The following is a 25670-nucleotide window of genomic DNA, read 5'->3' as shown; positions in this document are numbered from 1 at the left end:
TGTTTGACTTTCTTTCTTCTGTGGAACCCAAAAAGAGATGTTAGGCAGAATGTTAGCCTCAGTCACTATTCACTTTCATTGTGTGGAAAAAAGATGCAATAAAAGTGAACGGGGACTGAGCCTAGATTCTGCCTGATTTTTATTTAATTGCTTGGGAGAGTGAAATGTTAATAGACACCCTGCCTATCCTGTCATTGCTGAGATTTAACCATAAATAAAAGCCATTGAATCTGCATTCCACTTTGTGGTTTGTGCAGTTTAATCTGACTGTGACAAGTCGCATCTGTGTTTTCCTGTGTTTTCTTGACTGCGTTTATGGTGCATGAAAACTTTTTTTGGTCTGTCTGTTTGTGTTTAATGTTACATATCTTGGCTAATATGGTTATATTATGATGGTCCATGCCAAGATGTGTGTGTATGTCAGTTTTGACACTTATGAGCATACAGTACTTCAGTTTCTGGGTTCAGTATCTTCTATGAGAAATTATGTAATGACCAATCATAGACATCTATCTGTCTGTCCGTCTGTCTGTGAAGGAAGCATCTCTCCCCACATCAGTTAAATACACTTGCTTTCTCTCCTCGTGTTGAACATACCTTTGGTCTTCTTCTTTCATTTCAGCTGTTTTATTTTCAATCTATAAGCATCAAAGCAAGCATTGCTTTAGTTTTATAAACATATGTTATGCTGAAATGTCTCTTACTTTAATTATATTTTTTTTTAATCTGTTTTTTTTTGCAGGGTGACCCTGGCCCAAAAGGTGTGGTGGGCAGAGCAGGAGTCCATGGAAAGGATGGAGAGAATGGGCTGGATGGACCTCAGGGCCCTCCAGGGATTCCAGGACCAAAGGTCAATCCAATAATTTTTTTATACATGCTCTATAAGACACATTTGACTTTTGTGACTCTGTGGTCCAGCCTGCTTCATTTTGGTAGAGATAAGCAATTCATCTCAGTGACTTGGCCTGAAAGTACTTTATTGTGTCATGTTTCTTGATGCTTTGGGTCTGTTCACTTTTTTACTCTGGAAATACAGGGTCCTCTGGGCTATAAAGGAGACTCAGGCTCACCTGGAGAGAAGGGAGAAGAGGTAAGACAGTATTGAGTAGTTGTTGGTTCAAACCCCACAATGGAAACTTTCAATATCATAAACTATAACCACAATAACCCTGAGCACGACACACAAGCTATGTTCTGAGTAGAATACCAGCTTATAACTTACCTAAGTATGCTGTACAGTATAGACTGAATATTACTATTTAATAACGGTAAATGAAACAGTAGGCATTATGCAACAATTCAAGTTTAAAACAGAATTACGCTACACTGTCATGACCTGATATGTTTAATTATGTAAGTGGCGTTCACTTAGCATTTGTGAAATAAATCCTATTGTGTACTATGAAATTTATTTAGCACAAAGTGTCCACTGAAAGACTAATAAGTTACTATAATAGTTACTTAGTGAAACTTGGAAGTGGAATGGCAGACTATGAAACTGTTTGTTTATCTGAGGACTTACACTGTTCTCATGGCAGGGCCTTATTGGAGCAGAGGGTCCATGTGGAGATATGGGAAACACCGGGGAGAAAGTAAGCCATGATTAAACAGTCATTAAATGCAACACCCTGTGTTTATAGGGTGCATTGTTTGAGATAATTGCAGCTATCGCCATCTAGCGGTCAGGCAAGTAACTTAAACATGTGGACTTGAATTACAATTTTACACATGTACAGTATATATCATCTCCATTTGCATCATGCTTGGAAACCTGCTTAATAATTGTGAGTGATTATGGAATTATGTAACCTGCGGTTCATATTTACAGGGTTCTAAAGGAGCACCTGGCCCTCCTGGACCTGTTGGCCCTCCTGTACGTCTTACAGTTACATATAGCTATTATCACACCATTGAGCAGTCAGAATAAATAATGACAAAAACTTCATAATTACATCTGGTTTTTATGTACTTTAAATGTACACCGTTATTTTTATAATAGGTTGTTATTGTCATGAAAAATTATTTTGTCTGATTTATTTATTTTTTCTTCAGGGACCACATGGCATCAGAGGGATTGAGGGCACTGAAGGGCCTCCAGGGCCAGATGTAAATGAAGCTATAATACCTAATAACTACAATATATACTCAAGCACTACTGTAGATACTCAACTTTTATTACACGCAAATGTGTACATACCTAGTTACTTAGCATATATGATTAAAAGGACTTTATCTGTTATTGTTAATGTTTACAGGGGGATGATGGGATGGATGGACCACCAGGACTTCTAGGTGCTCCAGTAAGTAAACAGAATATAAAAATTTTAAAATGAGGCTCTAACTTTAGAGCCTGGTCAAACAAATCTTTTTCACTCTACACTCTACAGCTTGCTGTGTCAATTACTTTCTTTGAAGGTTACTTTTAAGTATGATTTGCCCATTATGTCTGATGTGTATTAAATGTTTGCAGGGATCTCCTGGTTGGACCGGTGTGGTTGGTGTCCAGGGCCCTAACGGGTCTCGTGTAAGTGTCAAGATTGTGTCTTTGTGCTATCCAAGTTCTTTAAAGCATCAGTCTGTAATCAATCTAGACAATCCACTCAGATGGTTCATGACATATAAACAGTTTCTGCATTATTTTTCAGGGGGAGTCTGGACCTGCAGGAGGCATTGGCCCTCCAGGGCCACAGGTGTGTTATTTGGGGCACCTAAAAGTACTTATTACTTATTTAAAACATGTTACACTTGATTGTAATGTTACTTAATTGAAAAGTACATTTGATATTATGGTGTGAATTCAAAAAGTATTACAGTATGTTACTCATTACTTCCACAAAGTATTATGATTACATAACTTGTGTTACTTGTGACATGTTACCCCCAACACAGACCTCTATAAAACATATACTATGTCATTATTAGGGTCCTCAGGGATTGGAGGGACAGATTGGACCTCCAGGTCCCAGGGGCCCACAGGTGTGTGTCTTCTTCTTAATTAATAGAGTCTATAATGATTCAGTATTTCCAAGCAAATAAATTGACATTTTGCCAATTTTATCAATTATTTTTATAATATAAAATAGTCAGAGATTAGATTATTATTTGATAATATAGATGTCAGTGCATATTAAGGAACTAGACTTTTACTAACGGTGTCGAACAATGAATTATAATTCTTGAACATGACCCATGTTATTGGTTTTTCTGTAATTCTCCACTAGGGGCTGCCAGGCAGGGAGGGTTTACCTGGCCCAAAAGGAGAGCATGTAAGCACATGCACCCTTCCTTTAGTCTAAAATATAATTATTTTAAATTACTTTGTTCATAACTAGTTAAAGGAATAGGTCGTCCAAAAATGAAAATTCTCTCATCATTTACTCACCCTTTTGTATGACTTTCTTTCTTCTGCAGAACACAAATTAAAATGTTTAGATTAATATTTCAGCTCTGTAGGTCCATACAATGCAATTGAATGGGTGCCAAAATTTTGAAAATCACATTGGTCAGCATAAAAGTAATCCATGTGACTCCATTGTTTTAATCCATTTCTTCAGAAGTGATATGATAGGTGTGGGTGAGAAACAGATCAATATTTAAGTATTAATATTATTAATATTAACATTTTTGTTAGAAATTGTTCTCCCTGCCCAGTAGGGGGCATATGCATAAAGAATGCGAATCACCAAAAACACAATTAGAAGAATGTGATAGTGAAGTTGAAGTGGTGATTGACTGATTAAATGTACTGATTAAAATGTACTAAAATATTATTTAGCATAAGGGTGAGTAAATGATGAGAGAATTAACATTTTATACACTATTCCCCTGTGAACTGCCAATTATTGAAGCATGTCTATCTTACTTGCACACATACCTGCTGCATACCACTTTTTATTTACAACTTACAATACCCGTTCACAGGGACCTGCAGGGCCAGTTGGCCTCCGAGGCGAACCAGGATTTGAAGGACTAATGGTAAAAGCCAAATTCAGTCTAAAATCATATGGTTCAACTGCAGTTTTTATTAGTCTAAGGGATCGGCCACAACCTGGTATATGACATGTTAGTCTTCCAGGACCAAAAATTGATAGACTCAATTTTAAGCAATTTTATGTCTCAGCAAGTACTCCATTCTGACATTATTTGTTACATATGTTGTGATTATTGCTGTTTTATTCTGTATTATTACCCTTTTATCCAAATTATTATATTTTTTATAATTTAGGGTGTGTTAGGAACACAAGGTCCAAAAGGTTTTACTGGTATCAAAGTAAGCTCATGACATCTCCATTTTTACTATTCTTGACTGCACATCTGAGTTTTTGTTTGGCTTTAATGACTTTACTTTCTTGAAAGGGTAACAGAGGACCTAATGGAGACCAGGGAGAAAGTGGACCTAAAGGAAACAAAGTAAATATAGCAAATTTTGTTTGTCATAAATCAGTATGATGTAAGAGATTTATACCCTCTTGATAACATACAATTATTATAATTTAATCCCAGGGTGCTAGAGGGGTCCCAGGGGTACAGGGCATTCAGGGTGAGCAGGGGCCAGCAGGCTTTCCTGGTTTCCAAGGAATTAGAGGTCAGCCAGGACTACAAGGGATCCAGGTATGAGATTGATATGACATTAATATTCCTTTTTTAGTAATTAAATGTGTATTACATAATAGATCCTATATAAAGCTATATCAGAATTTTCACTTGTACAGTAACTGGAAACTAATGAGAATCTTGATTTAAAGACTCCATGAAATCAATGTTGGAGTTTTGTGAATTTTAGTCCATGTGCGTTAGATTTGCAGCCATCTATATGCATATTCCTAAATATTGACAGAATTCACTTTTAGCAGACATGCACATTTAAAATTTAAAGTCTTTCTTCCATGATTACAAACCAAAAATATTGATGACTCATCTTGTACTACTCAGATATTTGCCCAATCAAATGGTCTATAAAATGAGAATGTTCTTCGCCATTAAACCACCTGCAACCGACTAGGAATTAGCAAATGGTTCATGGTTGTAATATAACTAAAGACTATTGGCTTGGGATGCACCGATCCAATACCTGGTCTCCGATACTGAAGCTTTTAGATGGCTTGGGTATTGATCCAAATCCGAAACTGTGTGTTTGTCATGTTCGTTAATATCAAGCTCCAAAAATTAAATAAAAGAACCATTAATACACTATTTAAGTAGTTCATATGACTCGTGCATTTTATTCATAGCCACTTGAAGACGTGCAATAGCTCTGTAAATCACAAAAGGCTGTGTTTAATAAGTAAATATATAAAATGCACGCGCAGCTCCAGCGCATCAGTGAATGGCACTGCTCTGTTTACACACGCTCGCGGCTATTTTTAGCCTTCACGCTGTACGCAACATATCACGAACAACATCTCCAGGTGTAGATTCTCAATAGTTCGGTTCACTTATAATATGCATTTAGAATGGCACTGGAGGTGCTGTTTTTTTAGTTTTTTTTACCAGAATTTGAATAAGAAGCTAATTGAACTACTCTGAAACAGGAGTTCCTGGAGAGTTCAGAATGTCAAAATAAAAGCGTGAGGGTTTAAAAGTTAAAGGCGCACGATTGAGATATATTTCTATATATTACTATTATAATATATTATTATTGTTATTATCATTTGTTTACAAATGATAATAATATTTAATTTGAATGGGTTCCAAAAAATAAATGTGTGAACAAAAAAGAGATCTGAATCCTTTCAAGTCCAGATACAAGTTGAGGAAATTTCACAAAAAAAAACTAAACAAAAAACACTTCTTTTCTGCTGATGACTTTTACTGGAATTACTGTTAATTTTGCTTCTACATTATTCAGTATACTAGTGAACAGTTACGTTTTTCTTAATATGCTATACATTTATATTGAAATACGAATACGGAAGAGAAAAAGTGGTATCAGTGCATCCCTACTATTGGCTATTAAAAAGAGTAATGGGATGAGCAATTTGATATATCCCATCCAAACGTCCTGTTTTAATAGGAAATACGTCATAAAGGAAAGAAAACTGCACACTTCAAGCCATTTCACGGGGTCTTGAAGTCTAAAAATAAACAAGTACATGAAATACACACAATACTTGTTTACTTACCTGTTCAATGTAACTCTCTTTCTTAGAGTAATAACACTATTTCCTCACACACAGGGAGAAGATGGAGAGGTGGGTCCACTTGCCAAATTGGGCAAGGAGGGGTCAAAGGTCAGATTTTGCACTATACTACAGAGATTTAATTTGATATTGTCTCAGATTATGAAAATGTTTATGAAGATTATAATTTGAGAATGGTTTCCCAATATTCCACATCAATCATGTAAAATGTTAAATTTTACTAAAGGGAAGCAGAGGTTTTGAAGGTCTCCCTGGAATGCCTGGTCCCAGAGGGCTAAAGGTAACACACTTCTATTTGTCATATCTTGACATAAAAATTATGATGTCATATATTACAGATGACAGCTTTATAGTATTACACACAAAGTATATGCCTTGTTGAGCCTTGTGATTTGGTTTAATAAAGTCTATATGTACATTTAATTTTCAGGGTCGAACAGGGCAGAGGGGTCACACTGGAATGCCTGGAATTCCTGTAAGTGTCCTAAGAAATACAAGCATTTAGGGAGAATCCTTACCACCTCTGATTAAGTAAGTGCTTTTTGTAGAATGTTGATGATGTCAGTTTTGATGGTGTTTATTTCAGGGTTTACCTGGCCCACCAGGACCTGACGGAGCTGAAGGAAAGCCTGGTACACAGGTTCCCATTCTATATTCTAATACCATGATAACTGTAAAAACAAAAATTTTTCATTTCTGCATCATGTACTGTAAATGTATGACAGAGACTATTGTGAGAGGGCATGAAAATTGTACTTAATATAATTAATATTTTTATCTTATTCATTCTAATTTTCATTTGTTTAAAAGAAAACACTACAAGATTATTAGTTTAAAAATACTGTAAAAATAACGTAAACAGTTTTATTATACAATTTATGTTGTAAATACCTAATAATAATCCAATTTTTTCATTTACATTTTTACATTTTACTTATAATCCTATTTTAAAAGTAAAAATTGTAAAACTAAAAATTATGTTTAAATAGTTATAAAAAGTACTGGGATGGTATCAGATGGTAATACCATAGAAGTTTAATTTACACTGGCAGCCACAATTTTCGAATAATGTACAGATTTTGCTCTTATGGTAAGAAATGGTACTTTTATTCACCAAAGTGACATTTAACTAATCAAAATATTTAGTCAGGACATTATTAACATGAAAAATTTCTATTACAATTAGAATTGTTTTTTTTTTTTTCAGAACTTTTTAAACTACTTCAAAGAGTTTTCATCAAAAAAATCCTCCACATGCAACATTGACAGCTTTACAGATCCATAACACTCTTTTCCAGTTCTTTTTTGTCCAATGTTTGTGTTTCTTTGCCCACTCTAACCTTTTCTTTTTGTTTTTCTGTTTCAAAAGTGGCCTTTTCTTTGCAATTCTTCCCATAAGTCCTGCACCCCTGAGTCTTCTCTTTACTGTTGTACATGAAAATGGTGTTGAGAAGGTAGAATTCAATGAAACTGTCAGCTGAGGAAATGTGAGGTGTCTATTTCTCAAACTTGAGACTCTGATGTACTTATACGCTTGTTTAGTTGCACATCTGGCCTTCCACATCTCTTTCTGTCCTTGTTCGAGCAAGTTGTCCTTTGTCTTTGAAGACTGTTGTGTACACCTTTGTCTGTAATCTTCCGTTTTTTGGCAATTTCAATTATGGTATTTTCTCAAAACAATGATTGATTGATGAATTTTCAGAGAAAGCTGTTTCTTTTTTTGCCATTTTTGGCCTCATATTGACTTATGACATACCAGTCTATTGCATACTGTGGCAACTCAAAAACAAACACATTGACAATGTTAAGATTAATTTAAGGAATAAAATAGTTTTCAGCAGTGTTTGGTATAATGGCAAGTGATTTTCTAGTACCAAATTAGCAATTTAGCATGATTACTCAAGGATAAGGTGTTGGAAGGTTTTCAAATAGTGATGGTGCTGTTTTTTACATCAGTATCTCCTGACTATACTTTGTGATCAGAATGCCACTTTGGTGAATTAAAGTACCAATTTCCTTCCGAAACAGCAAAATCTGTACACTATACCAAACTTTTGGCCACCAGTGTAAATAAAATCAAAGAATGTCCAAAAAACCTATACCATAGTACCTTTTGTTAGTGTTTTTAAAAAGTCAAAAATTCTAATAGTTTTTTCTTGTGCTCCAGGGACTCCAAGGCCTTCTCGGTAATGCAGGAAGTAAAGGACCAATGGTGGGTTTAGCTCTTTTTGCAGAGCAGCTTACAACCAATGGTTTTAAATTGTATATTGTTTTTATATAGTATGTAGTGGAATCTTTGCTACTGTGCTTAAACTATTTAGACATCATTGCTACACTTTTATATAGAATACTTCTAACACAATTTTTTAACAGACTATTTACCATTTAAAAAGTAGTTTTTGACAGTGAAATGAGCTTGATATCGCAGAGTGTTCTCATGAATCCAGCAGACTGAACTCCTGATGCAGAACAAATAAAAACCCATGATCAAATTTTATAGAGGATGGGCTATGCCTTTTATGAATCATAAAGAGGTTATACAAATAAAGACTGGAATTTAGTGGGCAGCAGTTTTTCGTGCTGCTTGTCAAAGTTTCATTTGCAGCCCACCAGCCATAAATGACTCCAGTAAAACACAGTTGGCAGTGAAGAGTAATGGTCAATGGTGGCAGCAGAAAGATATATTTCACACTCTCAATCTTGTTTGGTTTCTCAAACCTTAGGGATTGCAAGGTATTCCTGGAGAACCTGGTCAGGAAGGACCACCTGGATCTATGGTGAGTTTTCTTCCCTATCCCTGTCAATGCCACACACATGTCTTAAAAATCCCTTCAGAGTTAACTAGCTGTGCCTAAATAGCTTATTCAGAAATGCACAAAAAGGACTTGGAAAACAAATTGATTCTTCCAAATAATAGAATAAACGCTGCCTGCCGGAGGACACTGCCACCTAAAAGAAAAGCAGTACTGTATATACTGTATTTTTAGTAATAGTTTGTGTTCACTTACATCTCAGAACTAATCTTTTATACACTCAAATTAATTTATGCACACAGAAATATGCATACACGCATAACACACATTGCACTCTCGCACAGAGGAGGACAGACAAATGGCGATCAAAGCATATTTAGGTCTATGAATCACCCATTGTTTGTGTAACTTGCCTTGCAACTAGACTTGTACTTGACTGTGTACTATGTTTTAGCAGGCTTGTATTATCAAAATAAATGGTCAGCTGAAGAAACAGAACAGACTGCAAAGCATATTTACAAACATAGATCTGCTTAGCAGCTACTGTTGTGTCTGAGCTTTTTAACAACTCAACTTTTGACCCTGTGTTATGGTACTTTTGTACCTTTTGTACTTTTTCAATCACTCAAAAGAATTGGGTTTGATCTGCATCCGTTTATGTATCTGAGAATCAGAGAATGTACACAAAAGAAACAAAGACAAATAAAGTGCAACTAATAGTAGCACTATCATTTGACAACCATATAGCATGTTTTTGCACATATATGTATTGAGGGTGCTTTCACTCTAACACTTTTGGTGTGCACCCAGGTTTGAATGACGTCATAGTTCGGTTCGTTTGGATGATGTGAACTCAGTTTTCCGAACTCAGGTGCACACCCGCAAACCACACCCGTGTTCACATGAAAGGTTGGTCTAGGGTACAGTTCATGTGAAATCTGGTACGGTTAACTGCTGATATTAAAGCAGTTGTACCAAATTGAGGGAGTGAACTGCTATTGATGACGTGCAGTTTGCATCTTTTCAGGCTCCCGATCACAATTGTTTTGGTATAATGCACTCATCTCAAAATAAATCCTAATCAGAGAGCTGCTCACATATCCTGCAACACATCCGCGGGCTCGTGGCAGACAAACGCTAACATTCTTCACATCATTGCACATTCAATGCATCCGTGGCAGACAAATGTAAGTGTCATTCTGTGCAAGTAAAGTTTTGGTGCTAAATCCAAAGAGGCAAACTTTAATACTTAACAGAGTGAATCTATTGTCTTGCATTGTTACCTAGTTACAACGGTAAACTGCTGCCACTTGTACTCACATTGATGATGCAATCGGACTGCGGTTCGAACCACAATAATGTGATGTGAACAGAGACCAGCGGGGACAGTGGGAGGGGAAGAAAACAAACCCTAGTTCGGACCAAGCAATCGTACCATGTGGAAAAGCATCCTATGATTCAAACTTGTAAATTGGATGTATGGCAACTGTGAAAGGTTTAGATTTGCATCTAAAAAAGTATTTTTAATTAGTTTTTACCAACTTTAGAGTCACTATGTAATTCCAATAAATACGATCAAAACTTGATATTGATAAAAGAATGGCTAAACATTACACCCCATTTGCTTGGTTTTAATTTTCAATTGCATGTTTGTGTGATTCACTTTGTCTGTTCAGTAAGTTTATCATGAGAGAATGTTATTAAGAAAAGTAAATAGACCAACACATTAGCTTCATTGAGCATGTTTACATGCTCATTCTTTCTCCGATTATGCATAATAAGCCAACAATACGTGGGTTAAGTTAATGCAATAAACCACTTCCTTTATCTGTGTTACTGCTTATACAAGCCGATATACATGGGTAAATATTTGCCCTATACGCTGATTTCAAGTGCTATGTAAACACCTTACCCGGTGTTCTTACTGGCTCATCCAGTGTGCGCACATGTTGAGCGCATGCCTCTTCACGGTAGAGAATATTGCAATTATTTCAAATGTCATGTAAACGCAGATTTCGTGCCTTGTCAGATGTTTTAAATAAGCTGCTTTTTGAGAGTAATAAGCATATTGGTGTGCAAGTAAATGGGCTCACTGATTCAATACAAGGAAAATATGTTTTATCTCTAATGATAAATATTTGTTTCAATGACAGGGTTCTCCTGGACATGAGGGGTCCATGGGTATCCCAGGACCACCAGGAGAAAGGGTATGTTTGTTATTTATTTGTTTGCGTTCAAACAGTTCATTTATTTATACTGATGAATTTTCATGATGTGTTTGTGTTTAACTCTCACAGGGTTTCACTGGAAAGACAGGAGCGGAGGGACCACAGGGCCCTGTAGGCATGTATGTAAGTAGAGGAAGGGAAGGGGAGAATGATGCAGGACCTTCAAGTTTTGATATGGCCAGCTCACTCTGTAGTTATTTTCTCAAGGGTTTCCCAGGAAACATGGGTATGAGAGGAAGACCAGGCCACACTGGAGAGAGAGTAAAGACAAATCTTTTTCTTTAACCATAACACAAACTAGAATATTTTTCTACTCTGTCAGCTAAAAGAATGTCATGAATAGTAACTTCAGGTAAATGAGGAAATGTGTCTTTCTTTTAGGGAGAGCTAGGTCACAGAGGGCTTCCTGGACCTATTGGCAAGCCTGGAACCCCAGTAAGTGTGTAAGGTATCTGGTACAACCAAGGGGAAATGTAGTTCAGGTTCCACTGATACTGTGTCATTGGTGTGTTGTGATGACTAATATTTGAAATCTTTATGTGTGTTATTCAGGGTCCCCCTGGTCTAATAGGAGAAAAAGGCCTGCCTGGACCACAGGTATATATCACTACTCAAATAAAATACAAGATGTCATAAAAGAGAATCTTGTTGTGACCTTTCTGGTTCAGTGGAGTTGATTTCTCATAAAGTAGTGCTAAAATCGTCAATCAATTTATTCTATTAAATTGTCAACAATGTATTACATTTTTGCAGGGCCGTCAGGGAAATCCCGGGCCTCAGGGAACTGATGGACCATGTGTGAGCACACAATCAGCTCTTTCATTTAAATTATATCTTTATTTCACAGTAAATTTTCAATGATGAATTTTAACACTGATTTTATATGATTGATTGTCTACTATAGGGTCCTCCAGGACTTCAGGGATTCAATGGGGTCATTGGAAAACCAGGACCCCATGGAAATAAAGGACCCCCAGGGCATGCTGGACCAAATGGGCCACTGGGTATTCCAGTAAGTGATCATATACTGGGTATTCCCTTCTGTTCATGATGATGGATTTTAAGAGCTTCACTACATGAATTACATTGAAAGACATGAGATTAAAATTTCTCCATTTCTTCATTCAGGGTCTTCAGGGGGCAGACGGAGTGCCAGGTGCAGCTGGGGAGAAAGGACAGAAGGTGATTTGAGTAATTAGAGATTGAGACTTTTAGAGAATCATGCTTGCATAAAAGCTTCCTTATGAAATTACTAACATTTTCAATAAATGCACAGGGAATTATGGGCTCCCCTGGAGATGATGGTCCTCTTGGATTGGAAGGGCCACAGGTTAGATTGGCATGGATAAACTTACCATTATATTTATCAAATGCTCTTTAGAGTAAGAATATCCCACCTCCTAATACCATACCCTTTGATATGTCTCACCCCAACTTCCTTTATTATTAAGAAATATAGCAACACGGGAAGAAAACTGCACTTGTTAAGCCATTTCATTTGGTCTTTAATTACATTTGGTAACGTGGTTTCTTAAGTCAATTAATTTTATTTATATATTTATTTTTATTCAATTTCAGGGTCCATTTGGTCCAGCAGGTGTGGAGGGACCTTCTGGAAGGAAAGGTGATAAGGTCAGGTGACAGGTTTTTGTTTAATGGTTGAGAATAAATCAATCACTACACTGTTATCAATAATGGTTACTTTAAAAAAAACATTGACATTTATTTTTTGCCTTACCTTTCAGTAAAGGTTATATTACTCCTTTGTTATTTTTGGGCTGACAGGGGGACAAAGGTCCCAGCGGAAAGCTTTGTCCTCAGGGACAAAAAGGAGACATTGGCCCTTTTGGTGCTAAAGGTCTAATGGGTCCACCTGGCCCAGCAGGCAGTGAGGTGAGGAAATTCATATTTGTTTTTAATGTCTGCGCAATTTGCCTAAATAAAGTCTGAGCTGTCACACATATTGAGTGCTGTTTTATAAAAGAGTTGGTGTTCTACTTTTGATTAAGGGTGATGCTGGTCCAGTTGGCGTTGTTGGTGACCCCGGCCCTAAAGGAGAAAAGGTCATTCACCTTTGAAACCTATAAGCTGAATTCATGCAGCATGAATTTTTGGTACATATTATAATTATTTATTAATTATTATTATTATTTTTTTTCTCAGGGTGATATTGGGCCACTGGGCTTTACTGGTTTTGAGGGGCCATGGGGAGATGTGGGGAAACAGGGAGAAAAGGGGCTCAAGGGAGCCAAGGGCCAGATTGGACTGCAAGTGAGTGCAGATCAGCATTTCACCATATAATTTTTTCTGTTTATGCAATATTTAATCCACCTATGGCTGAAATTATGAATATGAAATACAAGTTTTTATACTGCAGTTGAAATTGTTTGATCAATTCTTAATTTCCATTACCTCCAATTTGTAATATTTCATAGTTTTGATGACTATTCTAGAATGTGGAAAACATTCTAAATAAAGAATTAGTTGGTGTGTCCAAACTTTTGACAGGTAGTGTATCCATCCATTCAGTATCTACTTAGCCATTTACCAAATGTTTATGATGGTCTATGATGGTACATGTTTGCTGAATGGGAATGTATACACCACTTAAATGTGTTTTTTACACTGTAATTTTTGTTGCAATTGTTATTTATTGTGTGTGACTGTTTTTGTATTAGGGTGATCCAGGGGTCATGGGTTGGGTTGGACATGCTGGTCTGAAGGGTGTAGAGGTGAATGAAATCCTCAATTTTCTTGTACTAGAGTTGACCATCATACTCAATTGTCTGATCAACATATGAGTATTTTACATGAAAATGATTAAAAAGTGTAATGATAAACTGTCCATTTAATTGCATTCCAGGGTGGACCAGGTCATCCTGGACTGGTGGGGCCAGATGGACCTCCTGGAATCAAGGTAGCATGTTTGATTGCTCTCATCAAGTAATTTGGTAAATTATTTTTCTTTTTTCCTAGTCTAACACTCAGCTACTCTTTTAGGGAGAAGTTGGGCCCAATGGTTTATCTGGCGAGCCAGGAGATGCCGGACGAGAGGTTCCTATCGACACGTTTATACCTGTTTATACACTAACTTAGCACTTTATTTGGAACACTATGGTCCAAATGTGGTCTGCTGTTTTAGTGGAGCATCCACCTCAAGGTTCAACATGTTGTGCATTCTGAGATGCGATTCTGGTCACTACAATTGTACAGAGAAGCTATCTTAGTTACCGAAGCCTTTCTGTCAGCTCGAACCAGTCTGGCAATTCTCCGTTGACCTCTCTTATCAACAAGGCATTTCTGTCCACAGAACTGCAGCTTACTGGGTGTTTTTTTGTTTTTGGCACTATTCTGAGTAAACTCTAGAGACTAGCAGTTACAGAAATACTTAATCCAGCCCGTCTGGCACCAACAATCATGCCATGGTCGAAATCACTGAGATCACATTTTTCCCCATTCTGATGGTAGATGTGTTCTTTTTCTGAATCTCCTGAACTGTTTCTGCATGATTTTATGCACTGCACAGCTGCTACACGATTGGCTGATTAGATAATTGCATGAATAATTAGGTGTGTATGTATTTCTTATAAAGTGCTCAGTGAGTGTTTATTATTTATAAGCACATAGCAAGGAACTTCTTTGTTATATTGGAAATAAATTCTTTGGATATCTAGGCTTATGAATAGGTTGTGAACATTTTGCTTATCTTCACTCTATGTTTGTGTTCTAAATTAGGGAATTGCAGGTACCAAAGGTGTGAGAGGGGACACAGGCAAAGGTGGGACACAGGTAAAGTTCATCTGTATTTATCTTCCACCCTTAGCTCAGCTTTACATATATTGCCCTAATTATTTAACTCTTTACAGTTAAATGTAATGCCATTCTGTACTTTGACCCAAATATAATGGTAAAATAATATGTTCTCCTTTAACATTGTAGTGGTGTCTGTCAGAAACAACAGGAACAATGGGGAACAACACATTTATTTACGGTAGTTTTTTTATTTTCTTACCTTGGCCCACAGGGTGGTGTTGGCTCGTTCGGTCCACAGGGTGCTTTGGGCCCTAAAGGTTTCCCTGGACCTGGAGAGGAGAAAGGATATCCAGGAAATAATGGAGAACCAGGGGTGGAGGTGAATACGTAATGGAATTTTCTGAGATGATCATTTAAGATGATTAATTTTCCTTTAAAAAAATTACCTTAAATCCTGCATCTTCAAAATGAAGGTATCTCTTTGTTTAGGGACCAGATGGGCTTCAAGGCATACAGGGACCACCGGGACTGCCTGGTTTAGAAGTACAGTCCATTAAAACCCAGACTATTGGTTTTAAATGTTGTTCAACCAAATGTTGTGACCTTTCATGTTTTGCTACACATAGATACATAAAATATGTACTGTGGTACAGTTAGTATACAGTAATTGATTAACCCTATTGTATATATTGGTATCTACCGCTGCAGGGCCCACCAGGTGAGGCAGGGGAAAGGGGGTCACCAGGTCTACTAGGAGCTGAGGTCAGTGCTCTATGGAGGAATAGTTCACTTAGAAATCTATCTTCTGTTATTGGTTACTCACCCTCATGTCATTCCAAACCTGACTTAATTTCAGTCTGTTCCTTACATAAAGCAGTTGAATGGCTTCAGAAAACTTAGAATATAGTGTCAAGTCACATGGGCCACTTTTGTGAAGCTTTTTTGTCCTTTCTGGAGCTCAACATTTTAAATCACCATCCATTTTCATTGTATGCTAAAGAGCATCTTGACCATTCTGCAAAATAACTATTTTTGTTTCCCATGGAAAGAAGGTAATATGGTATAACATTAGGATGAGTGAATGATTACAGAGTTTTAATTATTGGTTGAACTATTCTTTTAAGACAAAAGTACACGTTTCTATCTTTACAAGGAGACAGCAATGTCTCATGGTTGAATAGACACTTTCTAATTTTACTGTGCTTACATTATTGTAATTCTGCCTTTATGTTTCAACTCTGCAGTGTAGCTTGATCATCAGGCATTTTAATTAGTTTTGATTGTTACAGGGCCACATGGGTAACCCAGGACCTGAAGGAAGGGAAGGCATGAAAGGAGAGAAGGTAAGGTCATGATGTTTTTTCTTTCTTTGTAAAAATCCCTCTCTGGTTTCTAAAATAAAAGTTCTCCTTCAGTCCCAGTGTCCTCACTGTCAGATGATTGAGGTAGCCGTTCAGAATACAGATTTCCTTATCTGCGCTTTCCTTTTAAAATAATTAGCTTATTGATGTATTTTTTAGGGAGATGATGGCAAAATAGGAGCACTGGGAAAAATGGGTCACATTGGAAGGAGGGTAAGACTGTGATATGCCCTCAAGTCCTTTTCTGTTTCTCAGAGATTTGGAACCATTGTTTAAAAGACACTGTGTAAAGAGTAAAGCTGCATTACAATATATACTATATTGAAAAAATATATGGAAAATAGTGGTTATTAGGATTGATGTATTTTATTTTTTTATTTTATCTAAAGGGTAAAAGAGGCAAGGCAGGATTGAGAGGGACCAGAGGACCAAGAGGGGGAAAGGTCAGAAATTTTACAAACAACCCTTACGTTGCATTCAAACACATGATTTGTTTAATTCTTAAATCCCATGGCCTGAGATGTATTAAGACATTTCGGCTTGATTCTCAATAGGGAGAGAGAGGAGTTGAAGGAGAGAAAGGGCCCCCTGGATGGGGAGGAAGTATGGTAAGTTTGATACATCTGTTCAGAGCATAAATGTTCAAATTGTCACTTTATAATCATGTGAACTTAATATGCCCTCTGCTAAACAGGGAATACAAGGGCAGAGAGGAGAGCCAGGGGACCACGGTGTCAAAGGAGCAGAGGTATGTTTTAGCATGTGATCAGACAGGATTTTTTTTGTATCTTAAAAATTAATTATTAATATCAGTACTTTAACTATCCCATAATAGGGTGAGAAAGGGGATCAGGGAACACTTGGTCCACCAGGAAAAGATGGCTTTAAGGTAAAATACTTCATTAACATGAGACCCAAAGAGTCCACAGTGGAGTTTTCAGAATACTTCTTCAGTGTTAGTCACTCTTATTAGAGTGTTTGTTCTCTTTAGGGCAGTCTAGGTCCTTTAGGCCCTCCAGGACCTCCAGGACCTAAGGGGGATCAGGTAAGAGCAAAAAACAATTAATACTAATATATATAAAAGCATATGCAAAATTTATACATGTACATGGTACTGTAGACCAGAGCTATTCAATTTCATCGATACGTTTGCCAGATGGAAATAAATCTTTGATGCATGCGGTTCAAGAATATTTGAACATAAAGCTTCTATCAGATTTCATGTTATAGTAGGTCTAAAATATTTGTTTACTATATAAATAAAACTTCTTTGTTCATAGTTTTAACTATATATATTTTTCACAAGAACAATTTTCAAGCAGAAAATTCTGAAAAAAAAAATAAAAAATTGGACCATAACAGAGAGTAATTCAGACTGATACATTTTTTTATTAAACAACAACATTGAACTTTGTTTTGTTTTTGTTACCCAAATGTAAGTTTGTTATACTATACAGTATATGCAGTGATTTAAACTTTTTACTTTTCAAATCGAATGTTTTCTTGACCAAATTAATGTACAGAACTTTTCTGTTTCTCCGAAGTCACGCTTATCAGTCGTCCGTGATTTTAGTTCTTTAATCTTCCCATCCCATCAACATGACTGATAATCATCATTCATAGCACAACCTCTGAAAGAGTCTAAAAAATGCGGTGCTCTTGCACCGTGCATCGTGCACTGTAAAAACATTGAAGTGGAGCAACATGCATCTAGCTTAAGTTATATTGGAAAACAGTAGAAAACAGCATGAACAGACACAAAACAAGTTCAGTTTGAACAGCCCTTAAGACGACTGACAACCTCAGGAAGGCCACTGAAAATTTCTGACAGGCCAGAATTGGCCCACGGGCCGCCAGTTGAATAGCCCGGCTGTACACCATTGTTACCTAAGGATCTGACCCTTAAAAATTACATTTGATTGTTTGACGTAATCTGTCAGGTCGATTAAGTCATATTTAAATATATTTACACTAAAAATAATATTAATAATACATACATACATACATATAACCAGTTAATTGAGATTTTACAACATGAAACACATTTTTTAAGTTACCTGACAAAAATGTTTTTACAGTACATGTACTTTTCCTTAAGGGTAATATTGGTCCTGCTGGACCCAGAGGGACTCCTGGAATACCTGGACTACCGGTGAATATGTATTTTTTACCCCCTCGCTTTTCAGTATTCAAACTAAGAGAAAACTATTTGTATTAACTTTAGAGTTTCGCCAGCAGATGCATTTACATGCATCGTATGTCCTTATGGCAGCAGGGTTCATAAATTTAGCAATAATAGTGAAATGCTTTATCTTTATGTTTTTTTCTTTCTCTTTTTTTTTTCTTCAAATAAGCATGAAAACTATTTATAATTCCTGTATTTTTTTATGTCCTCCACCATGTAGGGCTTGTTTGGAGATAAGGTATGACATTTCATTTTTAACTGAGCGAGAAAATACTTAAGTCTACATACGTTCAGTAAGGCTGCATACATCAGGCTAAAAGGCAGATTCAATCACATTAAATAAAACAACCTAAAAAAATTATAAAAATTTTACATTATTTATATATCTTCTATATCTCATGTAGGGTCTTAAGGGATTTCAGGGGCCTCCTGGACAACCTGGAAGGAGGGGCTTACCAGTAAGTTAAATATTGTAAACCACCACAGATTCTCACAGAGATTTTTGATTTTGACCTTCTGTTTGTTTGCTTGTCTGTGACAGGGCCCACCAGGGCCACCGGGGCTTCCAGGTCTTTCTGTGAACCTGACGCTGACCCAGCTCAAGGCAAGTTGCCTTGAATGCTTGTAATGGGCCTTGTCACTTATTTGCATTGCTGATATATTGATACTCAAATTTCCTTTTATGTTTTTAGTCATTTCTGTTTTTATATAGCTGATTCAAACATTTATCTAAAATATGTGCTATTATTCTTCAGCAATTGCAGGGACAGAATGTCACAATGCCACAGAAAGAATGCAACTCTCTCATTCTTGAACACTTAGTAAAAATGCACTATAATTCACTTTGTCTTTTTCTTCTACAATAGGACATGATGTATAATTTAGACAAGCCCAATTACCCTTTGATTCAGACACTGCTGGACTCTCTGTACCATGACATCCGGCTGCTGGTGGACCCTCCAGACGGCAGTAAGCAGCACCCAGCCTCCACCTGTCTGGAGCTATGGCTGTGCCATCCCAACTACACCAGCGGTTAGAGCCTCATCTTTCATCAGAGAAAGCTCAAGTGCTTATAGCCGCACATTAAACATTTGTCTCTATGTTTGTGCTAGTCCATGATCCCCTTTGTCCTGTCTTGTTAAAAATTTATTATTTCAGGCAAAGCAGTTGTAGTTTTGCTTTACAGTGTAAAGTGGTTGTGCTTTAGGAGTTGTTTTGGCTTTAACGTGTCCATGTGTTTGTTTTGAGGCCATCAACTGTATATGTAAGTTTATTCCTAAGCACTGGTAAAACATTAACTTTTAACAGATATACGTCTTTCTCTTCTGGGAAACGATTCATCTTGCACTACACCGGTTTTTGTCTAATCAGATGCTCTCTAGAATAAAAATGTCCCTCCCCTTAACACCAACTTCAACCGACTACATTTACATTTACATTTATGCATTTGGCAGACGCTTTTATCCAAAGCGACTTACAGTGCACTTATTACAGGGAAAATCCCCCCGGAGCAACCTGGATTAAGTGTCTTGCTCAAGGACACAATGGTGGTGGCTGTGGGAATCAAACCAGTGACCTTCTGATTACCAGTTATGTGCTTTAGTCCACTACGCCACCACCACTCCACTCCAAGTAGCAAATCAAGGTTCATGGCAATGACGCAACTACAGCCTATTGGGTATTTTAAAAGTTCTTCTAGCCCTTTTATGTGTCCAAACAATGTTAGTCCAAACTTCTTATTGCAACAGGAAATATCTCAACACATGACAGAAAACTCAGCTTGTCAAGTAATTTCATGTTTTATGTTTTTTTAAACACATATTAGACACATAAAGAAATACTTACAAAACCACTCAAGCACCCAATGGGGGTGTCTTTGTGTAAAAGCATTTACTTAATGAATACTTAAATAACTGTTGTTTTAGGTTTCTACTACATTGACCCAAACCAAGGCAGTCCTTTAGATGCTCTTTTGGTCTACTGTAACTTCTCAGAGTCAGGAGCAGAGACCTGCCTTCACCCCAGACACGCACATGTAATGACCTACCTTACACCTCACAACTGTGTCTCATTTAACACAAGACAAAGTGATTATTTTGAAAGATTCAAAATGTGACTCTTGTTCTTGTTTCTTTTTCCACAGTTGCCCACACAGGCTTGGCTGAATGAGTTGGGGAATAACAGCAGGTTCTTCTGGTTAAGTTCACTGGAGGGAGGCTTTAAAGTGAGTAATTCTAATGTTCTATAGAGGTTTTAACTTCCTATTTGGTGAAAGTTTGCCTCAGTTTTTGGTTTTGAGTGGCATCTGATCTAAGATATTGATATTTCACACAGAAAAATGAAACTTAAGACGAAAACGTATATATTTTCTAGGGCTGGGAAACAAGTTAATTTGTGTGTTTATAAATTGGACTGTTTAAAAAATGAACGTAAATAATGCAGAATTCTTTTAATTTTTTTTTACTTTCTGAAAATTCACTAATGTTTTTCCCCACCTCCTGTGGCTAACGTTGACATAAATACATTTCCAGGAGGTACACGCTCGACTCGACTGCACATCCTAGCACAGAAACCGAATGTTTGGAGCAGTGCGCACTCATTCATTGCGCGCAACTAATGTCCCGGGCATAATAAACATGGTAGCGGATTTACTGTATGGAGAATGGAGACCTCACCCGCAAGTGGTTAGTCAGGTGTGGGAGAGATACGAGCAAGCTGCCATATCAATTCGCATTGCCCAAAAACGCTCATTCACTGTCATCTGAACCAGTGTCACTAGCGACACTGCAGGAAAGAGACCCAGCATGTGTACGATAGAGACAGAACGACAGAGAAAATGGTAGTTTTGAGATTTTTAACTTCAGCATTCAATTTGTTTTACAGTATATCTGTTTGTATGGCTCTAATAATACACTGACAATGTACACTTAAGGTAAACTTGACAATAAATCTTGATATGAATTGAATCTGCCCAATTTATCCTATTATTAAAAAAATTTAAACTATTAAAAATGGCAAATGATTTTTATTCAAATGTAGTGAAGAACTTTTAATTAAAGCATGTCAACTGATTTAATGGCATGTATAAATGTGTCTAATTACCTCTACCTGCAAAAAAATAAAATGTTTCGATGTTTATATTTAAATAATTAAAATAAATGACAACTAACCAATTTCTTGCAAGTTTTTTGAGGCAAAATACAAAGTAAATATATTTATGATTATATTTTAATGTTTGTTTTAATATACCATGACTAATCGTGATTAATCCCTGAAAACTGTGCAATTTAATTAGTTTATCAAATTTAATCGATTCACAGTCCTAATATTATCAGTTGTTAATGTAAAGATCATTCTGTTCCTCACACAAATCATCATATGGCTTTTTTGTCTTTTTTGGACCTAGACAGCCCCAGTTATACACTTTTTGTTAGGAAAAAGAATAGCCTGGACATTCTGCAAGATAACCACTTTTGTGTTTCATGAAAGATTAAAAAAAAATTATAATTCATACAGGTTTTGTGTATCTTAGTGTCTAGGTTCATAAGATGGCTCTTAATAATAATTATAGCCTTCGTTGTTTAATTATCAGTTTTATGAAGTCCTATCATTGTACACAGTAAATTATGTCCTCCAATTTTACCATGCAATCTCTTCTGTCCTTGGTCAGTTTGAGTATCCAGCCCTCAGTGTGGTGCAGCTGCGGTTTCTAAGACTCCAGAGCAACAGAGCAGAACAGAGAGTGACATATTCCTGTTACCCTGGACACAGACTGGGCCAGACACAGCGACAGGTCCAGTTCCTCACTGATGCTGTAAAGCAGAGCTATTTAGGAGCACTACTGGATTGTGTGGTATGTGGTGTCTAACAGCATTAAAATATATATATATATATTTATTTTTATTTTTTATTAGATCAAAGTTGATGTGACAATCAGTTTTAAAATATATAGTCATTGCACTGAGCACTATATTTAACCTGAAATATACGATATGATTTTACTCAAATGAATGATTATGAAAATAATGCATGAAAGTAAACACAAAATATCAACAAAAACAAAATATAGTCATTATCACAATTGAATTTAACCACCATGTTTGTATCTGGTATATCAGTCTGCACAGGAAGTGGATCCCAGGCCGCAGGAGTCTGTGTTTCTGTTTGAGGACATGGACCTGCTTCCTCTACATGACATTGGAATCTTTGGCAACAGCGCTCATGAGTTTGGGTTCACCATCGGCCCTGTGTGCTTCAGCTAGAGACACAATGAGCGATAAGTGTAAATCCTTAGTTTTTTAACCTTAAATACAAGCTACAAAGAGAAGGGTCAAAAAAGGACACTCTGAAGACATATGTAGCATCTGTGGCTTGCATTAAAGAAAATGTCTTACAGAGTTCTTAAGACAGTGGCTCCACACAAGTCCCCTGTCTATCTCGGTGCTGCCAGATAAATGGACAATATCTTTTTCTTTTCTTTTTTTTACAGAGACATTTGGTTTTGTAATGGATGTACTGTTTTATACATAATGTTATTTGTTTATATAACTAGCTGGTCTTGTAATAACATTGTATATGAATCTTGGATCATATCATGTGTGATTATCTGTGATTTTGCCTTAACAAACAATTTTAATGACAGGGTTCTAATGTAACCACTATGTGGTTGCATGGTCCAAGTTTCAACTATTCAACTTGCATTCAAATTTTGTACAAACTTTTACAATGGATTAACCAATTTATTGGACTACAGAACATAGGAAGGCATCGAGTGTCTAAATTAAGCCTTTTTTTAATCTAAACTTGAATTGTAGGTCTAAGAAAGAACAAAGCATCCTAATAAGGACACAGCTTACCTTCTCGTGAGATTGCCATGAAACCTGGGACTGAATATCAGGAAATCTGTGCTACCTTTCTGTTTTGTACGACTTGTCAATCTCTGTTCAAGTAATTATTTTGATTTTCAGAAAATAGTCCTGTGATGTTAGTCTAACATTGGTCATGTCACCTAAATATTGTTTAAATATTAGTTTTAAATGATTCAGGGGGCTATTCACAATAGAAATATAGAGCAGAATAATACAAACGGTAGCAAAGTTGATTTTTCTTTTTTAGAAGGCCACACCATATTGCACCAAGTGTGCAATCAGTTATTTAATATGCATCACGGTTATGAGACTTTCATTCAATATACTGTAACACATACAGAACAAGTAGGAATACAAGTCACACACGAGACGTGCACTTCATATTGCACATTTACTGTATGTAGGTCTCAGGGAGCACTTACGTTAAAACAGGTTACGTTCTTGAAATGTGCTGCGATTAATCATCCTAGACCAACACAAAACCAATAAAGTGTCTTTCTCTTTAGCGTTTTTTTAATTTAATTAAATTTTGTCATTAATTATCATCAATATCATTCTAATCTAATTTTAAACTCTATTGAATTTAGGCACAGGTGCCATCAATTGCCTACAATATTTTGTTAAATTACATTTTGTAATGTATATTGTGTTTTCTGTGTTATTGTGGTTGCATTGGAAATCATATGCTGGTCATCTGTGTGAGTATCAGCTCTATAAAAAGTGCATTAATGATGTATTGTTTTATTCGTGTTGATCAATTTTGTACCATTGTTTGAAACACGACCATTTCCTAAAAAATTTTTTTGTAAAGTTGTGTTTTTGCTTTAAATACCTCAGATTGGTAGTAAGATGGTCAGGGGCATTATTCACAAAATATTCTTAAGAATAACATTCTTCTTAACTAAGATGTCTTATTTGTAACTTACTGTAAGAAAAAAGTAAAGAACACTTATAATTCATCCTTAGATTTGTATTTATTTATTAATATTTAATTAGTTTTTGCATGATATATGATTATGCAAGATCCATATGAGCTAGGAGTAAGACCACCCTTTGCCTTTAGAACAAAACAGCATGTCATTCATGTCCTGAATTGAGTGGAATATTTCACCATTCTTCATGAAGAAAATGAATGGAGGAAAGGTGGGTACAAGGCTTTACTTGTAACTGTGATGAATTTATCTCAAAGTTGCATTTATTGTTCATGTGGTGTCCAGCCCTCTGTATTTACCTGAAAATTTAGCCATGCAGTTTTTGTAGCATAACCTCCTCCAGTCTTTCACCAATGTAATGAGAATTAGCCAAAATCCCAAGCTTATCACTAATGCACTTTGAGACTATTATTTGCACTCAATGTTGCCTCATACAATGCATTGTAATATTTTAATACGATTAATTGTATTTATAATCATTGTGATTTTTAGTATTCTTGCATAATTGTTGTATTGGACTGTCATATGTATTACATAAATCATACTGGGTAGTTTAAAACTCAAAAGTTCTTTATTTGTGGCAAAATATTTTCTAGTGTAACATGAGACAAACATAATTATAGACATATATATATAAATAATTAAGTAAATAAAATATAATAATCACACACACAACCTCAACATCTCTATAAACTGTCCCTCCCCGAGAGTTCTCCAAAAACGCCAAATATCTGCCCCACTTTCCCATAAACAAGTCCGATACCCAATCCTCTAGATACCCTTTCTTCAAATGCTGCCACCAACCCCAACTCTACTGCACACCACTCCAGAAATGATGCCGCTCCTTTGGACTTCCAATCCAACCCCTTAAAATGACTTTTCTGACAATCATAACGCTTGTCAAAAAGTTATATATATATATATATATATATATATATATATATATATATATATATATATATATACACACACACATTTGTTCCTGGGGGAAGCAAAACTTGAGTACCCAAATGTCAAACAAATAGCTCTGTACCTTCATCCAAAAGTATTGAATATTTGCACACCCCCAGAGTTGTGTCTCCAATTTCTGATTTACAACGCCAGCAGGTGGGTGTGTCTTTAAGACCAAGCCTATATAATCTAGAGGGGGTCCAATAAAATCTATGTAAAATCTTAAATTGCATAAGGCGAACCCTTGCATCAATAGATGCAGACTTGACATTTTTTAGAATCCTAGTCCACTCTCCCTCCTATACCAAGTTCAAATCTTTCTCCCATAATTGATAGAAGTTTAAGCTCCATCCTCCAGACTCTGAATTAGCAGGGAGTAATAGTTACTTATGCCTCATGACGTATTATTTACTTTTAATATTTGTAGTATTTTAAAGATTCAAGTATTGCAATATAAATGCTAAATTAGCTGCAAAAATAAAGGGCATCTTGTGGAGCA

General features: G+C 36.2%; 1 protein-coding gene across 2 annotated transcripts in view; it reads left to right on the top strand.

Annotated features, from left to right (window-relative positions):
* Positions 1 to 24140, top strand: part of si:ch211-196i2.1 (collagen alpha-1(I) chain) — a 109640-nt gene extending 85500 nt beyond the window's left edge. For both annotated transcript variants that reach the window (XM_052103896.1, XM_052103897.1), the window contains 56 exons: positions 743 to 850; positions 1037 to 1090; positions 1539 to 1592; positions 1829 to 1873; positions 2053 to 2106; positions 2256 to 2300; positions 2471 to 2524; positions 2646 to 2690; positions 2923 to 2976; positions 3222 to 3266; positions 3922 to 3975; positions 4226 to 4270; positions 4357 to 4410; positions 4504 to 4611; positions 6177 to 6230; positions 6367 to 6420; positions 6571 to 6615; positions 6727 to 6780; positions 8308 to 8352; positions 8864 to 8917; positions 11047 to 11100; positions 11191 to 11244; positions 11329 to 11382; positions 11503 to 11556; positions 11674 to 11718; positions 11875 to 11919; positions 12026 to 12133; positions 12250 to 12303; positions 12398 to 12451; positions 12700 to 12753; positions 12907 to 13014; positions 13131 to 13184; positions 13285 to 13392; positions 13800 to 13853; positions 13985 to 14038; positions 14122 to 14175; positions 14857 to 14910; positions 15146 to 15253; positions 15364 to 15417; positions 15583 to 15636; positions 16164 to 16217; positions 16395 to 16448; positions 16625 to 16678; positions 16790 to 16843; positions 16930 to 16983; positions 17071 to 17124; positions 17227 to 17280; positions 18334 to 18387; positions 18641 to 18658; positions 18825 to 18878; positions 18962 to 19024; positions 19287 to 19452; positions 20346 to 20455; positions 20564 to 20644; positions 22091 to 22273; positions 22539 to 24140. In XM_052103896.1, the coding sequence (XP_051959856.1) occupies positions 743 to 850; positions 1037 to 1090; positions 1539 to 1592; positions 1829 to 1873; positions 2053 to 2106; positions 2256 to 2300; positions 2471 to 2524; positions 2646 to 2690; positions 2923 to 2976; positions 3222 to 3266; positions 3922 to 3975; positions 4226 to 4270; positions 4357 to 4410; positions 4504 to 4611; positions 6177 to 6230; positions 6367 to 6420; positions 6571 to 6615; positions 6727 to 6780; positions 8308 to 8352; positions 8864 to 8917; positions 11047 to 11100; positions 11191 to 11244; positions 11329 to 11382; positions 11503 to 11556; positions 11674 to 11718; positions 11875 to 11919; positions 12026 to 12133; positions 12250 to 12303; positions 12398 to 12451; positions 12700 to 12753; positions 12907 to 13014; positions 13131 to 13184; positions 13285 to 13392; positions 13800 to 13853; positions 13985 to 14038; positions 14122 to 14175; positions 14857 to 14910; positions 15146 to 15253; positions 15364 to 15417; positions 15583 to 15636; positions 16164 to 16217; positions 16395 to 16448; positions 16625 to 16678; positions 16790 to 16843; positions 16930 to 16983; positions 17071 to 17124; positions 17227 to 17280; positions 18334 to 18387; positions 18641 to 18658; positions 18825 to 18878; positions 18962 to 19024; positions 19287 to 19452; positions 20346 to 20455; positions 20564 to 20644; positions 22091 to 22273; positions 22539 to 22682 (3654 nt within the window). In that variant the 3' untranslated portion in view covers positions 22683 to 24140. The remainder of the gene's footprint in view (positions 1 to 742; positions 851 to 1036; positions 1091 to 1538; positions 1593 to 1828; positions 1874 to 2052; positions 2107 to 2255; positions 2301 to 2470; positions 2525 to 2645; positions 2691 to 2922; positions 2977 to 3221; positions 3267 to 3921; positions 3976 to 4225; positions 4271 to 4356; positions 4411 to 4503; positions 4612 to 6176; positions 6231 to 6366; positions 6421 to 6570; positions 6616 to 6726; positions 6781 to 8307; positions 8353 to 8863; positions 8918 to 11046; positions 11101 to 11190; positions 11245 to 11328; positions 11383 to 11502; positions 11557 to 11673; positions 11719 to 11874; positions 11920 to 12025; positions 12134 to 12249; positions 12304 to 12397; positions 12452 to 12699; positions 12754 to 12906; positions 13015 to 13130; positions 13185 to 13284; positions 13393 to 13799; positions 13854 to 13984; positions 14039 to 14121; positions 14176 to 14856; positions 14911 to 15145; positions 15254 to 15363; positions 15418 to 15582; positions 15637 to 16163; positions 16218 to 16394; positions 16449 to 16624; positions 16679 to 16789; positions 16844 to 16929; positions 16984 to 17070; positions 17125 to 17226; positions 17281 to 18333; positions 18388 to 18640; positions 18659 to 18824; positions 18879 to 18961; positions 19025 to 19286; positions 19453 to 20345; positions 20456 to 20563; positions 20645 to 22090; positions 22274 to 22538) is intronic.
* The last annotated feature ends 1530 nt before the right edge of the window (positions 24141 to 25670 follow it).

This window comes from Xyrauchen texanus, chromosome 34, assembly GCF_025860055.1.
Source record: "Xyrauchen texanus isolate HMW12.3.18 chromosome 34, RBS_HiC_50CHRs, whole genome shotgun sequence".
Lineage (NCBI taxonomy): Eukaryota > Metazoa > Chordata > Actinopteri > Cypriniformes > Catostomidae > Xyrauchen > Xyrauchen texanus.
This window is presented reverse-complemented; position numbering and strand designations above follow the sequence as displayed.